Raw genomic sequence first — 16,625 nt, 5'->3', positions numbered from 1 at the left:
TTGGGGTGATCAATCACATTGACAGTGCTTATATGTTCTATATGTCCAATTCTCAGTAGATAAAGTGGTGAGACGCACCGTGAAATTTTGGAAATGATACTGATATTTCAGAGGGAAAGCAACTACAAGCAGTCAGCTAAAACAACTTTAGCCAAGCAAACAACCACCAAAGGCTATACAAACTCCAGGCCCCTGAACCAAAAAGACATCATGGCAAGCCAACCCAAGTACCCAACCCAGCCTTCGAGCTGAAGGCCAGCAGCTGGGCACACCCACTACACTCTTCGCGGTCTCCCACTCCCTCTACGCCCCTACTCTTTACAGGCACGCTCGCTGCGAACTACCAAAGCCTACGGGGAGCAACAAAACACAGGGGCGTCTCACTCCTTCCCTCTCTTGCCGTACACCGCCCTGGTCACCGCCCGGATGCCCCTCACCCACAGCTCCGCCTCCTCCTCGCCGCCCTGGCACACGAAGTGCACCTCCCTCCCCGTCGCCGTCGCCACGCGGAACAGCCCGGGCTCGTACGCGTCGCAGCCCCGCCTCTGCCGGTGCAGCTGGAACGCCGAGCTGCCACCGAGCTCGGCCTCCCGGCACACCACGTTGCGCCGCCCCGACCCGCCCCACCGGAGCACGCCCGCCGCGGCGACCATCCGCAGGGACTTGCCGTGCGGCTTGCCGCGCCCGCACTTGGTGTGCTTCTTGACGTGGGCGCCCCCGAGGACGAGCTGGCGGCCCAGCTCGTCCATGATCACGTCCTCGGCCTTGTTGAACGCCGCGGTGGCCCTCGCCAGGGAGAGCGCCGTCTCGCCGCGCGGGGTCCGGGTGTCGCACCGCGCGCCGTAGGAGATGAGGAGCTCGCACACGGCCGCGTGCCCTTCCCTCGCCGCCAGCATGAGCGGGGTGTAGCCGTCGCCGTCCGGGATGTTGACGTCGCAGCCCGCGCTCGCCAGGTGGCGCACCGCCGCGGTGTCGCCGCGCCGGGACGCGCAGTGGAGCGCGTAGAAGCCCCCCGGCATGCCCTTCTCCAGCGCGAACTCGAGCATGACCTGCTCGAACAGGTCCCTCTTCTTGCTCTGCTGCGCCAGCCCGATGGCCGTCTCGCCGCGCTTGTTGCTCAGCTTCACGTTGGCGCCGGCGAACACGAGCGCGCGGAAGGCGTCGACGTTGCCCTCCTTGGCCGCGGCCATTATCGGGGAGCACCCGTCCACGTCCTGCTCGTCGACGTCCACGTCTGGCTGGGCCAGGAGAACTTCCATCGCGGCGGCGTCACCGCAGCGCGCCGTGAACATCATCGGCGAGAACACGTTCCGGTCGCTCGACCGAGGGATCGTCCCGGACCGAATCACGCCAAGAACGGCGCGCTCGAAGCCGGCCTTCCAGCCCCCGGAACAAGCGACGGAAGCCGCGGACTCGCCGGCCGAGTTCAACAGCGCGACGTCCGCTCCGGCGGACACGAGGATCCTCAGGCAATCCTCGCGCTTGTGGCGCGCGGCGAGTATGGCCGCAACGTCGCCGCCCTCCGCCCTCGCGTTCACGTCGCATCCCTTGCCTATCAGCATCTCCAGGATCTCCGGCTGGCCGAGGCGCGCGGCCATGTGAACAGGCCTGGACCTGGAGCTCCTGGACGTCTTCACGGCCACCTCGTGGTCCACGCCGGACGCCAGCAGCGTCTGCACCGCGCCGGCGCTGCCGCAGAGGACGGCGTGGTGGAGGAGATTCCGGCCGAGATGGGTGGCGCCCGACGAGTACCCGTTCTGGAGGAGCATGCGGAGGATGGCGCCGGTGGACTCGTAGTACTCCACGGCGCACCAGACCGCGTCGTAGGGGTCCGCGAGGCCGGCGCCGACGCGCAGCTCCTCGCCGGTGGCCGTGTCCCATGACCACGCTCCCAGCCTCACCTTGGTGTCCCTCTTTACTCCGGCCTGGACATGAGATCAAAAGATGGTGTTAGTATAGCTCCGGCTGCTGAAGAGCAAGTGCGTGTGCTGCCAGCCCGCCACCAGTGGAGTGGTGCATACCTGAAGTAGCTGACGAACGACGGCGATTTGCCGGCTGACGATCGCGGCGAAGAGTGCCGTGCAGTCGACATTGGCATGCAGAGAAGGCTTCAGAGAGCGCAGGAGCACCCGAGAAGTAGCATTTGGGTCAGCTCCACACTGCGAAAAGATCAGACGATATTAGCTGCAGCAATTTAGTCGTGTACTAATTCAAGCAAGAACGCCGGCACAATTGTACTCTAAACGAATTGCAAATGTGAAACATATGAAGGGAGAAGGGCACAGGTGTACAAGTTAAAGAACCCAGATGCAAATGTAAAACATGTGAATGCCACAGGTGTACCGTGTACGAACTACGAAGTGCAAAAGTAGTATGTTTGAAGGACCCAAGTGCAAATGGAAAAAAAATTGAAGGGCACGGATGCAAAAAAATTTGGGTAAGATCCGCCGAAGCGGGTAGCCTTAACCGCAATGTGCTAGAGGAAAGTCCGAAGACTGTTCCCGTCCCTGTCAGGGGAGATGCCAACCGTCTCTCCTTTCTACGAACACGCTAGATGGGTTACCGCTTCGTCTTATAAACCAGTGCAAACGAGCAAGAATAAGCGAGGTGGGACTAAACCACAACACGGCTATCTGCTTCTCCCTATGGGCCACGGCCCATGTGACTAGGCACACTGGGCTCGACAGCATCTGGACTCTGCAAAACAGTACAACACCACCCGCAACGCTCGCTATCGGGGATCAAATCGTCCTGCACATCTTTAATCGCGCAATCTCATGGAACGAGAACGATGTCTCTACAGATGCATGAAGGCTATGAAGCCATGGAGCAAAGTACACACTTACCTTGATGAGCGAGTCCACCACGTCCACGAAGCCGCGGGCGGCGGCCGACACGAGCGCGTGCACAGCGACGCGAGGGCGGACGAGGTCGGAGCCCATGAAGATGACGGCGAGGGCGGCCTGCCCCTGCAGCGCCGCCTCCACGACGGCCTCCTCGCACGCCGGCTGCGACGCCCCGGCGCGCACCAGCAACGCCGCCACCTCCGCGCGCCCCTCCCGCGCCGCGGCCGTCGCCGGGTACCCACGGAACACCTTGCCGTTCACGTCCGCCCCCTTCGCCTGCAGGAGCGATGCACATTTGCGCCAAACATTAGACTGTGCTAAAGAATGTACTTCTGGTTGCTCTAGACACAAGTTTCTGCTTGTAATGATATGAACATAGCCAAAACGATAATGTTAGCACAAGTTGATCAAACAATTTTCTCAGATTTTGGACAGTAACTCAGCAAACAAGAACTGATATGCCTAGTACAGTTTCTCCTTTTACCGCATGCTCTCTCTTTCACCTACATTGCTCCACACACCGCGGGATAAGGGGTACCATCAGGATGGACCAACACAGTAGCACAGAACAGGGCACAACAACAGCCATCGGGACTTGGAAACATAGCTGGCCGAGTAACAAATGTCGCTGTTACTACTATGTCTGGTCAGGTCGGTGATGTGGAGACTTGGTAACCAATGGACTGGCTAGCCAGTCTGTGCAAGTCCTGTGGCAATGGCACTGTGCCATGATTCATATAGCAAGAGACAGAAGGGGCCTCCTACTGGAAGAAGGAATCTGGTCAAAATTCTGCAGGGTGATGCTATCCATCGATATATGAAATCTTGATGTGTGGTTTCACCGCAATGTCAGCTCAGCCTCGCTGAATACAGTAGTTGGCCACAGCTAACTGAAAATTATCTAAACTGGAACCATTTATCTCTTTCAACATCATATATAAGAATATTTAACTACCCATCCTTGAACATTTGCTCTTAGAGAAAATGAAGTTCACGGAAAGACAAATGGAGCAAGAAATGAACAATGCAGGCTCAGAAATAAAAGATGCTAGTCCTTTGGTCCTTGCTACTCCTACATTCTGATTCTGATGATCCCACCATCAGGACACATCATACAAATTGTAAACTCCTGCTTAACCAACCCTTGGCATTTTATCAAGATCCATCGGACAACAAGACAAGAGACGCATTCAATTCCACATCCAGGATTCTCATCACACAATAAATTCGTCGCACCACCACGAGTACAGTGCTGTGCATGCTGCTATTTACCACTCTGAAAACTCTGAACCGAGGTGATGTTCTCAAACAGCACTTACGTGGCACACTGGCATCCCCATGCCACCATCAATATTCCACCGGGGGCCATCAGGCCATGAGCACACGCGGGGCTGAGCAGCGGCCGGCATACGCAGATGCCCGATCGGCGAAGCCCCCACGGGCCGTACGCGAGAGGCGCTGTGCGTTGCATGGGCGCCAGGTGCGTGCAGCAGCAAGGGAGGATACAGCTGGCCGCGCGGCCGGCCGGTGGCAGGGGAAGCAGATGGCTACAGGGCAAAGAAGAACACGACACCGTCCACACATACGGGGTGCGCGAGGAGAGCGAGCGAAGGAGCAGCCATCCATCCGTACCCGCGTCGGCCCAGCCGATCGATCAGGCGCCGGTGTGGGGGCACACATCGATGCGTCGCACCTGGGCGGCGACGTGCGCGTTGCTGTCAGTTAATAGGGAGGCCCTTGGCGCTGCCTGCCGTGGAGGAGGCCGCGGCCAGATCGGGGCTATACTCCGGTGAGGAGTTGGGTTTTTCATTTCTAAGGCGTGATCAAATACAGCTGGTGCGGCTTGGACGTATTGGAAGCGGCGGACATCGGATCCGGTTACTTGGCTGTGTACCCAGGTGCAGAACATGTGAACTCACTGATGATGTTGCGCATGGCCAGAGCCCGGGAGACATGACATGAGCTGAGCTGCCGAGCGACGCTGGCCTTTGGATGGCCACCTGACCTCGGACTCTCGGAGTCAGTTCAGTCTATGGACTGTGGGTAGACAGGGAGATATTCCAGTGTAGAGGATGGAAGACCCCGGCGCAAAATGCAGAAAAGAGGATGGAAGACCCCGCAAAATGCAGAACAAAGAGTGCATTGAGAGGTGATTATTGATGAGCAGTTCATGGCTGATTCCACAGTCTGTGGCCTGTGGGAGTCAGGGTGACGTTCCAAGAAGAAGAGGAGGCCCCGCAAAATGAAGATCAGAGAGTGCATGGAGCAATGATTAGTGATGGACAGCTAGCATGACATGCATGCATGCATTTCATGCTCACCAAACGGGTTCTTCAATCCTTTTTTCCTCTGTGAAAAAAAAAGATCCTCCACATTTTCACCTCCTATGCGTTTTGGGATAAAAGCCACGGCTATGGTGGCTGCCGTCCTTGGCAATGGCATTTATTGATCTTTTGCAGAGGCCATGGAACGCGCCGGTACAGTCGTACAGAGGCCCTCATGGCCGTGGCCCGTGCGAGCTCATCTGCCTGCAAGGCAAAAAAAAAAACAAGAAGAAGAAGTACACGCATGGCCGTGCCCGGCTGCTCCCCTACGCCCCGTCGCAGCGCAAACCACTCCCCTAGTCCCTTGCCACTCCCATTCAATTCAATGCTGCCCCATGACATCGGCGGATCACCCGGTCCGCGCACCACACCTCTCCACTCGTCAGCCATCATCCACCAACACTACTTCTCCGATGGTCAGAAAGTACCCCTAGCCGTCCGATCGCGGTGACGCGATCAGGATCACAAGAGTGACGGGCATGTGGGACCCCGAGGGGGTTGAATGAGTCGTGAGTGTGATTAGGGTGACAGGGCCCAATGCAAAGTACCATAGGATCCAGCACCAAAGCGTAACTACACTCTCAAGATTACCGGGAGTAAGTACTCCTGCATCAACAGGAGAGATCAAACGAGGGGAGACCGGAAGAGCAGAGCCAAGCAGATCACGTGATCCCACCCCCGACCAAGCTCACGAGGGGAATATATTGGTTTCTACCAAAGCGTTGAGCTGGTACTTAAGTACTTAAGCCCGGTACACTATGGAGGAGTACTTAACACCAGTGCCCTCTGATGCTTACACAGATTCATTACATTATCAATTTTGCTAAAGGAATGATTCATTATATTATCAGCAGCAGTAAACAAAGAGGCTTTGGTCAGGTAAAGTCAAACCCATCTACCCCTGTCCCCCAAGCACCAGTCCTCTCGAGCTAAAAACACTCTCACTCACGCAGTGTATATAATTAGGCTTACCTTCTAGTCGCAGCATGCATGATGCTGGAAGCAGCAGGGAGAAGTTACTGGAAATCAGAATCTTTAGCAGGGTACTTGCGCACAGTATCGTATCCTTGCTTATAGGAAATGCGTTTGATGGTATATTTGCTTATAGGAAATGCTTGGAAACCACATTCGCCAATAGGAAATGCGCGCACAGCATCGTATCCTTGCTTATAGGAAATGCATTTTGATGGTACATTTGCTTATAGGAAATGCTTGGAAACCACATTTGCTAATAGGAGATGCTTTTGATGGTACTGGTACTAAAATACAGGCATACTATACCGTATGTATGCGTGTACACCTTGATCAATGCGTACACGTATTTCTAGACAATAAAGAGTGCCCAGGAAGCTTCCCTGCCTATTTGCTTGTCCCAATTCCAGATTTTTATCATCGGTATATAGAACAAATATGTCCGTACGCATTAAAAACGAACTGCAAATCTGCAATGCAAAGCATGGTCCCATTGCAGATTTGCAGCCATGCGGGGCTGGTACTTGGTAACTTACCTTCTAGAAACTAATAGTAGTATAACTGTAAAAATACAAGTTCATAAAAATATTTTGCTAATGCCTATAAAAAAAAACTTTGCTAAAGAAGCACATAATTCGGTCTAAAACTTTGGAAAATATCTCATGATGAGTAACTTTTTCCGTTATGGTTTCCCACCAAAAAAATGAAAAGAAGTTCCAATATCATAGAGAGCGACAATAAAAGTTAGCGAAGTTTGGAAGTATACTTATTTTTTCTTTCCAACAAGTCCTACTTCTACTCATAATTTGGGCTTATTAAAAATGGCGATAAAACTTTTTAAAAAAGGATGATATTTGTCTAGCGCGTGCATTTATACAGTACATTAAAATCATCATGGGCACATAGAAAAACAATACTACTACCTGAGCAACCATGAAAAAAAAAAGAGATCATTAGACTGAACAGTGGGCAACTTTTATCTAGCACCTATTGGGTGTGGAGATGGCACTTGGCAGTGCCCGCTAGGCCCATTTGAAATGTCGTCCAAGGTTTCCACCAACTCGAATGCTTCAGGAGAAATGAAACTAGTGTTAAGTGAATTTCGAGAAGCATGAGTGTTCAGTGCTTCCTTCCGAGAACTAAATTGATGGTAAATGTGCTCGAGCTCTGCAAATTTTATGCCATTTCGCCACCGACACCAGACGCTAATTTTATGGGGGGAATGCGACGTATTCAGTTCGAATGCACAAAAACGAGAATGGCTAAGCATTCAAACCGCACCAAACGAGAGCATTCAACATGCGACGAACAGAGCATAGTAATGCGGCGAAGTTGTAGAACAGAGCAGGAAACAGGGGAGGGCACTCACAAGCAGCGCACGGACGAGCGCGGCGTCCCCGTTGCCGGCGGCGAGGAAGAGCGGCGACACGTCGGCGCGGATCTCCTCGTGCGCCGCCCGCAGCTCAGCGGCGGCGCCGTCCCGCAGCGCGGCCTCCGCCACCCGCCGCGCCTTGAGCCACACCACCCCGGCGTAGTTCACGTCCGCGCGGCCGGACGCGAGCAGCTCCCCGGCCTCCCTCGCGTCCCCGCGCGCCACCGCCTCCACCAGCCGCTGCGACGCGGCCTCCGCCTCCGCCTCGTCCCGCAGCTGCCGGTGGTGGTCCTCCGCCACCGGCCACACCTGCCGCCCGCCGGCGATCGCCGCCGCCGGCCGCAGCAGCACTGCCATCCCTAGGAGAGCTTCTCGAAGGGCAACAACCTCTCCTCCTCCTCCACTCTCTCTCCCCCCTATTCGCTCCGCGATCTCCCTGTGCGGCTGCGACTCTGAGCTTTTTCCTTGGGAAACTTGAAGCGGCAAGGCGCGACGGGACGGAGCAATATATAGGTGGGGACTCGGTCGCTCTCGGCGAGCAACAACAACAGGAAGCCGGCACGGTAGAGTTACCGCGTGGGTGAAACTGAAAGGTGCAAATACGGGGGGCCCACCTGTAAGCGGGGATGTGCTGCTGCTCCGGTGGGGTAAGAGCAAGTTCAATAGTACAGCCAACTACTATCTTCAATTCAACTATAGCCAGTCTAATAGCTCATTTATACAATAGTTACATACTACACTATTAATACATAGTCCCATCTATCATACACACACTGTGTCTTGGAGTCCGTGCTACAGCTGGCTATATATTTGTAGCTTGTTGCCCTTCTCTCTATTCATTTATCTCTTTAAAATATGTTTGCAGCTGGCTTATAGCCTGCTATTGTACCTGCTCTAAAAGGGGGTGCGTGCATACGTGGAGGGGTGCGTGGGCCCCTCCCCTAGTATGGTGGGCCGGGCGTGATGGCGTTGGCGTGATATCCATCACTCTCTCCTCACCTCACGGCTCGGCGCCTCCCCGGCTCAGCGGCTCTCGGTTGAATCCACCATGCGCGCCGGGCGCCGCGACCACACCACTCGCACACGGCCTAGCAAATCACGGCGCGACGCAGCGCAACCACGCGAAAACGTGAGGCGGCGGGCGGGCCGCCCGCCCGCTCCGCACCGCGCGCGGCGCACGAGCGATTCGCGTCGCGGGGACGAGGAGATGCAGTACATTACTATACGTGGCTTGGCAGTCGCGGTCGACGTGGCGCCCGATAAAAAAAGCCGGTGCCGGCGCTGCCGCCGGCGCAAGGCTAGGGGAAGGGGCCTCACAATATTGTCTGTCGATCGCTCTTTCCCCGCACTCCGCGCTGCTTTGCTCCCGCTGGCATGGCGCGAGTGCCGCCGCCTTCGCTGGGATTTCAGAAAAGAAAACAAACACACTTGTCGCCACAAAAGCTGCCGCGTGTCTGTCCTCCTCCCGTCACGCCGGTTTTACAGTTTTACAATGTATACTCCCTCCGCCCCATAATACTCCCTCCTTCTCTAAATGTTTGAGGCCGTTGACTTTTCTAAATATGTTTGACTATTCGTTTTATTCAAAAAATTTTGTGAAATATGTAAAACTATATGTATATCTAAAAGTATATTTAATAATGAATCAAATGATAGAAAAGAATTAATAATTACTTAAATTTTTTGAATAAGACGAATGGTCAAACATGTTTAAAAAAGTCAACGGCGTCAAACATTTAGGGATGGAGGGAGTATAAGGGATTTTGACTTTTTTTCTTGCACTTTTTGACCATTCGTCTTATTCAAAAAATTTTGGAATTATTATTTATTTTATTTATGACTTACTTTATTATCCAAAGTACTTTAAACATAACTTTTCGTTTTTTATATTTGCACACATTTTTTTAATAAGACGAGTAGTCAAACAGTGCAAGTAAAAAGTCAAAATCTCTTATATTATAGGACGGAGAGAGTATAATAGTAGGCTATAAATAGGCTAAATGTTGAGATGGAGGAGAGAGAAGAAGAAGCAGGCTATAAATTTACAGTCGGCTTAAACACAAGAACCAATAAACTTTGAGAGTGACAAGTGGACCTTGTATTAGTTATAAAGAGCTACTATTATTTGGATAAGCTAAGAGAAAACTATAAAAAACCTTATAGCCAGCAGGTCGGCTGTATTATTAGACTTGCTCTACTATGCTCAGGTAAAAATTACCCGTTTTTTTGACAAATTGACCCTTTTGGAAAACTTATTTCGAAACTAACCCCTGCCAAAAACTTCAACCAAAAATAGGCCGTCGCCTCAGCGCCAAACACATTGGCGCTGACGTTGGCTGTGTCAGCGCCAACGGGACTGGCGCTGACATTGTGCCACCGTGGCGGCCGGGCCGATCCCCAGCTGATGTGGCAGCTACCTCAGCGCCAACCGGACTGGCGCTGAGGTGGGACTTGGCCGCAACCCCCAAGGCCCAGACCAGCAAGCCTTCTGGATGGCTTGCGGGCTGGGACCTCAGCGCCAGCCATAATGGCGCTGACCGTGGGACACTCAGCGCCAGCCCACCTGGCGCTGAGGTGGGACTTGGCCGCAACCCCCAAGGCCCAGACCAGCAAGCTTGCTGGATGGCTTGCGGGCTGGGACCTCAGCGCCAGCCATAATGGCGCTGACCGTGGGACACTCAGCGCCAGCCCACTTAACGGCACATTCTCCTCTGCATGTACTTCCTCCCTTACTGGGTCATTCTCTTCCCTGACCTCCACATCCGCCATATCATTTACTCCCTCGCCCCCCTCCACGTCTTCCTCAATCAATTCTTCCTTTCTACTACACCTCTCCGACAGTTCGTGACAGCTAATGGGTGATTCTATGAGTGGACTTTCATTAAGGTCTATAAGTTCTTTCTTCCCTATCCTACCATCTTTCTTCCATGCAAACACCTCAAGAGATTTGAAATGTGACCCCAATACTATATCTATATATGTTTGCCATTCGATCTCTCCATTCAAGTCTAACATAAATTTATGTGACATGACACCGCCGCCCACATCGTATCTCCCTTGCATACCAACCGACTCATCATTCCAATCCAATTCATGCTTGATGCGAGACATTAACTCCTCAAAGGTAGGCTTCGCAAAAAACACTAATTGTCTAACTGTCATTCCCTCAAATTGGCTTCCATGTGTACTTTCATCTACCACACAACCACCATAATGAAGCCGGACCAATCTATCCATCTACAATTTTTAACCCATGCATAAACATTAATTACTTGAAAATAATATGTAATTACCATTGCAATACCAATACTTCAAAAGCTAACAACATGTCTAATTTTTCCAATAAATAAGTACATTACTCAAATACTACACATTATTGATAAAAAAAACTCTACTCCTACAAATTACCTACCCTTCACCACACATCAACCCCTTTCAAACCCTCTCAATCACCACAAATCCATCCCACATCCTAGGCCATCACCACACATCCATCTCCCATCAAACCCTAGTGCATCACCAAACATCCATCCCAAATATATTTTGTCAAATGTATCAATAACAACCAAATGGATAAAGATATGCCACCTCCACACTTCATCCCCGCCCATATTATCCATCTAATAATCCATCCTTAGCCAACTATTATCAAACCACGTCTACAACCAAAACAATGCAAAATATCCAATAAAACTTTGGGGAACTTAGGGTTTATAGAGGGGTTTACCTTCTCTTCCGATCCCAAACTCAATGCCGCACAAATCACCTTCGATTAGAGAGGTTTTTGGGGGAGATTGGGCGAGGAGAACGCGGTGGCGACCGAACCCTAGGCGGGCGGCTGGGGAAAAAACGGAGGAAGAACTGGCTGGGGCGGCCTCGGCCGGGCTCTAAGTAGCCAAGGTCAGCGCCAACTTACTTGGCGCTGAGGTTGGGCACCTCAGCGCCGAAGCGGTTGGCGCTGAGGTAGCTGCCACGTCAGCTAGGGGATCGGCCCGGCTGCCACGGTGGCACAATGTCAGCGCCAGTCCCGTTGGCGCTGACACGGCCAACCTCAGCGCCAATGCGCTTGGCGCTGAGCCGACGGCCTAGTTTTGGTTGAAGTGTTTGGCAGGGGTTAGTTTCGAATTAAGTTTTTAAAAAGGGTCAATTTATCAAAAAAAGGGAAAAATTACTCCCTAGTAGATATACATACGGACAGTTACACAGTCGTACTACTAGTAGCACCCACTCATTCACTCGTCTCGCTCACCTTTTACCCCACCTATACTACCAGTAGTACCAGCACGTATTTCTCGCTCGTTTACTCCGGCCACTACAGGCTCTCTGGAGCCCGGCTGATTTACCACCCAGATCGATCTCTGGAGAGCCTGGAGCGTAGTATGGGTTTCGCCTGCCGATGCGTCAGATTGATCGCTACCAGAGCCGATCCCGTATGAGTGAATGCAGGCTGCTGCTGCTGCTCTACGTGCTTTCCCGTGGCTGTAACGCGGGCCGGGGGAGTACTACGTGCCGGAGCCGAACGGTCGCCCTCTGTTTTTTGCAATCCTTACCACCGGGCTGCCTGCCCTGCCCTGCTGCGCTATCTGCATCCGGCCTGGCCGTGCAGGTGGTCCATCCAGAGTCCAGGAGATCGATCGAGGGAGCGAGAAGGAGTCAAGCCGGTGCCGAGGAAGCTAGGAACGGGTCGCCTCTGCAGCGGATGGAGTTGGCAGGAGAAAGGATATGGTGATGTTGTCGTAGCGGCGGTACGTGTAAGTATGTACGTACTCCCACATCTCGTGATCATGCCTGCGTTCGCTGCTCCCCTCTCTGGTTGCTCCTTTGGCTGTTTTCTCCATGGAGACAGTTTGCTTTAGTTGGTGTTCTGGTCTAACGAAGATAAACTTCATGTTAGGACATGAAAAAAAAATAAGAAAGTCATTTACACACGATTAACTAAGTTTTAAAATAACTTTTATATTTGAAAGCTTTCACAAAACACACCGTTTACTAGTTTAAAAAAATATACTAACAGAAACAGAGATAAAATACATTTCTTAATTAAAAAAACCACTTTACTCTCTCTCGTCGTGTACTCCTGCTGACATTTTTCTTTCTTCTTCGGTCTCTTTGTTCTTGACAGTTGACACCAACTTCGTTTGCTACTCTGAATTTAGAGCGTTTTGCTCATCAGCAAAGTTGAAATAATGCACACCAACACGGTGCCTGCATTTCTCAGGTGGAAGTGTAACCCGGGCCGGTTAATTACAGGTCGAGTAGTAAAATGGCACCCAGTTGCCATGTGTGCTGATCTAGCTATACATTACTCCTACGTGTCTGGCTCTACGTACGTACAGCTAGGCCATTTTGCCTTTGTCGTTTCCGATGGGAAACTACACGACCTACTTGCAGTTGTCAACTTGTCAAGTACTCCATACACGCACTTGCCGGTGTTCGACGGCATGGCGACGGCAAGGGTGTATCGAGGCGCCCCAAAAAAACAAGCCTCGGAGAGCTCGCCCTTTGCCCGATCGAACCAAATACTTGTATAGCTGCATTTTATACTGTACTGATCTCTATTATACTCGTGCATTGATGCGTAGTAAGCTGGAGTGTTAATGTAGCATCAAGTGCCGGCCACTTGTTTAGTAGGAGTAACTAAATTAGTACTCCGTAGTACTCTACGTGGTTAGAGATCACAATCTGAGGAGGAACGTGCATGCAAATAGTGTGAGAGCTAGGAGACAAGCGCTGGCTGCGCCGTACCGGTAACCCATCTGGTCGATCCGTGCATGGCGCAACTTCTTTCTTTCTTTTTTTTTTTTTTACCCTTTCGCTTTCTCTCTGCTTCTTTTCCGGTGAAGATTTTCTCGGCCTCTCTTCCTGACCAAGATCAACACATACAAGTGTGCTATACCAACGAGAGGAAAAAGAAAAGAGGAAACGAAAAGAAAAGGGGAAAAAAATAAAGGGAGAAAGGCTGTCGAGTGTCTAGGCAATTCATCACGTATTTCGATCTGGTTGGTTGCTCTGTTTCCTTGGTTTTGTGTGAAATGGAAGAGATGATAGGTCGCCACTCAGCAATGCACACACACTATGGTAGTAGTACTAGTAACTGCCGAGTACGGAGAGTCAGTAGAAAGTGAAAAAAGGAGTGCAGATTATGTGATGGAACAGAAGGGTGATTTTGTGCAGGTTTTTTTGCAGCGTGGCAGAAACTGGCACGAGTCAACTCTTGCTAGGGGAAGGATCATAATCGTCTGCTTGCTTGTGTCCGGAGTCACGCAGCATTCAACGATCGATTACTGGGTCTCCAATTGGAAGGCCGTGATTTACGAGAATTGTTCAAGTGCTTGCACGGATAAATAAAAATAGTATTAACAATGTAGTGATGAATGGTTAGAGCAAAAAAGAAATGCATAATAGGTGTGGCCAATGCATGGATTGCGTGCTTTAGCTACTCAAATTTTTCTGTTAAGTCAAGTGGTATTCATGTGTATTAGGCCAAAATCCTTAGCTAGCTAGCTCATGGGTGGATCGAATCATCATGAGCATGACTGCATCCATGCATTTTGACATGTTGCAGCGGCTATCAGGTAGCATTTACAGTTTGTTAATCTGCCACGACCGCATAGTTGCATTAGGTGCACGATCGATAGATACGGTCCGAATCTTCGAGGAAGCAACGTTGAAAGGGCAGGCTTAAGGCTGACTGAGAAATCGGTCCAATTGTTGGGAAAATCCAGTGTTTTAAGCTGCAGGTACTTGGCGTATCGTTATTATTTATTTATTGGATCCTTTCCAGCCAAGCATACCAAATGCTAGCATGACTATACTTTTCTTTCTTCTCCATTTTTTTAATAAAAAAACATCATACCCTAACAATCTCACATTTTCTTTCAAGATACCTTGTACTACTGTTGTATGAAATACATGGAGTATGGTTTTTCAACTGGATGAAAATATTGGCAGCGCATATATATTGGATTGCAAGCAGGCAGGATTGATAGGACTACACGTGCGACCAAGAGATGCATATGCACATTTCAGCGCACTGTCTAGACAGGAGCAAGAGGGGATAACAGTGAGAAACCTGTACAAGGAGTCGAGGATGCTTCAGTCCAAAAACAACCAAACCATGCATATACCAACAAATTGCTCGCAGATACATATAACAAGAACTGCTAGTCCTCGAGCACATACCCAATTATTATGTGTGCAACAAACAGTTCAAAGGCCTTATCTCCTTGTCATTGGCAAGATGGCTAGGTAGCTACTACTCTCTAGGCAATAGAGCATCGATCCTAGCTGCCGTTTTCTAGGGTTTTAGCTGGGGTGTTGTGCATTTTTTGGGAGGCTACATTACTTGTAGCCATGTGCCACAAGGAGCTTGGGGCTGAGGATATTCATGCACATAATCACACATAGTACATTTTTGGGATATATAGGACGGTGATGATGTGTTCACTAACCAATTCAAGTCATGTGTAGCTTGATATTATAACTGATAGGCATTGCTTGTCCTCTCCAACTAGCCATGTTCGAAATGGTTAGCCACCAAGCTCAACTCCTGTCGAGACCCGTTTGTTGCTAGGCAGGCGCTAGCCTCTGAGACCTAAGCTGTTCTTGGTCATTGCCATTGAGCTAATCAAAATTTGCCTGGATTAAATAAAAACATAGGCTTCGTACGCAAGATTACTTTTAAGTACTTCTATGATGCTTCGTGCTTTTGCTTACAATATGTATCACAACAGAGAAGGAACCATTTGGCACTTGACCAAAACCCAGGCCGAGGACGGCATTGGGTGAGAATGAGTATGAATAAGCTTATAAAAGCAGCATGTTTATCTTTGTAATGTTTAAATGTCAAACACAAGCAGGATTTTGTGATTCAAGGAACCAAAGGAAGTCGCAATGCAAACTAAAATGCATAGCTTCAGTTTCAGACAAGCAACACAAGTACAAAACACACCAGAAGCTTCATTCTCCCCATGGATAAGGTCCATCCATTCCAGTCCTTCAGACATGGAGAAAATAAACAAGGGCAATGCCTGCCTTTGGCTTTCCTATGGAGTAGCTCCTTTATGGCCAGTGACCGCCATGCTCATACAATACTAGGAAGGGTGTGCCCAAAAAGAAAAGTGCAACGAAGGACATAAAGCCTCAAGGAGTACCCTACTCATGTTTGCTTGTGCCCTAAAGTTCCCAAGGCTAAGCAAATGCCCCTCCTTTTTTTTCCTTACACCAAGCTCAAGCAAATATCATTTCAGACGACAAAATATTTGCCCCAATGTCTCCTATCATTCCCACTCATCTCTCACTCTCTGTCTCCTCCTTTTAGGTGGTTGCACTACTGCAAACCTTGTCTCGAATGTGTTCTTTTTCTGATTGAACTGGTCGGTTGCACTTTGATATGAACATCTCTCTCAAAAATTAGATAAATGATGTACCTATTGTGCATATACATGGACCAAAACCAAGCTTCAAGCATCATATAATCCTGTGTGGCCCATGGTAATTATGGAGTACTCTAGACTTCAAAAAGGACACCAAAGATAAAAGAGACTACATCATAATAATGCACACAGCCAGTGGAGCACGCATATCGTACAAGTATATCTTTACCTGGATTCTCCAAAGACCCAGTGTTGTTTGCAAGCTGAACTGACCTTTTCGACCTTTGGTTAATTGGGGTGTCAAACTGTGGCTACAAGTGGTTATCTATGGCCTAAAGCTAGTAGTGATATAGTAATAGTAACATGTAGTATATGACTAGTACTAATAAAGATGTATCATGACAAGGAAGACCTCTCTTGCCTATCCCAGATGGATTGATGAGACACCACCAAAGTCAGTCAGAAATGGCTATTGATGTCAACTGGATGTAGAAGATGTATGTTTTACTTCACAAACGACAATGGCAGGGAAAAAATTATACAATCTGGTCAGTAAGGCAAGGATGAGATGACTACTGTTCAGAGGGTATATGATAGAGTACTACGTAAAAGCTATACAGGAATAATAATGATAAGGGGACGTCTAAGATTGTGAGATAACAAAAGTCTTAAGCCTCAAGCAATACGAGAAATTGTACTGCTAAAAGAACCAACAGGTCAAATTGTACATGCCATA

At 50.1% G+C, this 16,625-nt stretch overlaps 1 protein-coding gene and 1 non-coding gene across 2 annotated transcripts; both read right to left on the bottom strand.

The window, feature by feature from the left end:
• Positions 1-85: 85 nt before the first annotated feature.
• Positions 86-7,989, bottom strand: LOC9272103 (uncharacterized). The gene is made up of 4 exons (XM_015778442.3): positions 7,512-7,989; positions 2,847-3,122; positions 2,022-2,159; positions 86-1,925 (listed from the first exon to the last, which is right to left on the bottom strand). Exons 1-4 carry the CDS (start codon positions 7,869-7,871, stop codon positions 381-383), a joined length of 2,319 nt encoding a protein of 772 aa, XP_015633928.1. The 5' UTR covers positions 7,872-7,989; the 3' UTR covers positions 86-380.
• On the bottom strand, positions 2,426-2,549 carry LOC112938827 (U6atac minor spliceosomal RNA). Its single transcript, XR_003242147.1, has one exon. It is a non-coding gene; the product is annotated as a U6atac minor spliceosomal RNA (small nuclear RNA).
• Positions 7,990-16,625: the final 8,636 nt, after the last annotated feature.

The sequence above is a fragment of the Oryza sativa genome, chromosome 4 (assembly GCF_034140825.1).
Source record: "Oryza sativa Japonica Group chromosome 4, ASM3414082v1".
NCBI lineage: Eukaryota > Viridiplantae > Streptophyta > Magnoliopsida > Poales > Poaceae > Oryza > Oryza sativa.
The sequence above is the reverse complement of the archived record's forward strand: the minus strand, read 5'-3'. Positions and strand labels throughout refer to the sequence as shown.

Coding starts and splice junctions, on each gene's coding strand:
- LOC9272103 (XM_015778442.3), bottom strand. CDS start 7,871: ATGGCAGTGCTGCTGCGGCCGGCGGCGGCGATCGCCGGCGGGCGGCAG. Junction 3,123..7,511: donor CGCTCGTCCGTGCGCTGCTT/GTGAGTGCCCTC, acceptor TCGCTCCTGCAG/GCGAAGGGGGCGGACGTGAA. Junction 1,926..2,021: donor TCGTTCGTCAGCTACTTCAG/GTATGCACCACT, acceptor TCTCATGTCCAG/GCCGGAGTAAAGAGGGACAC.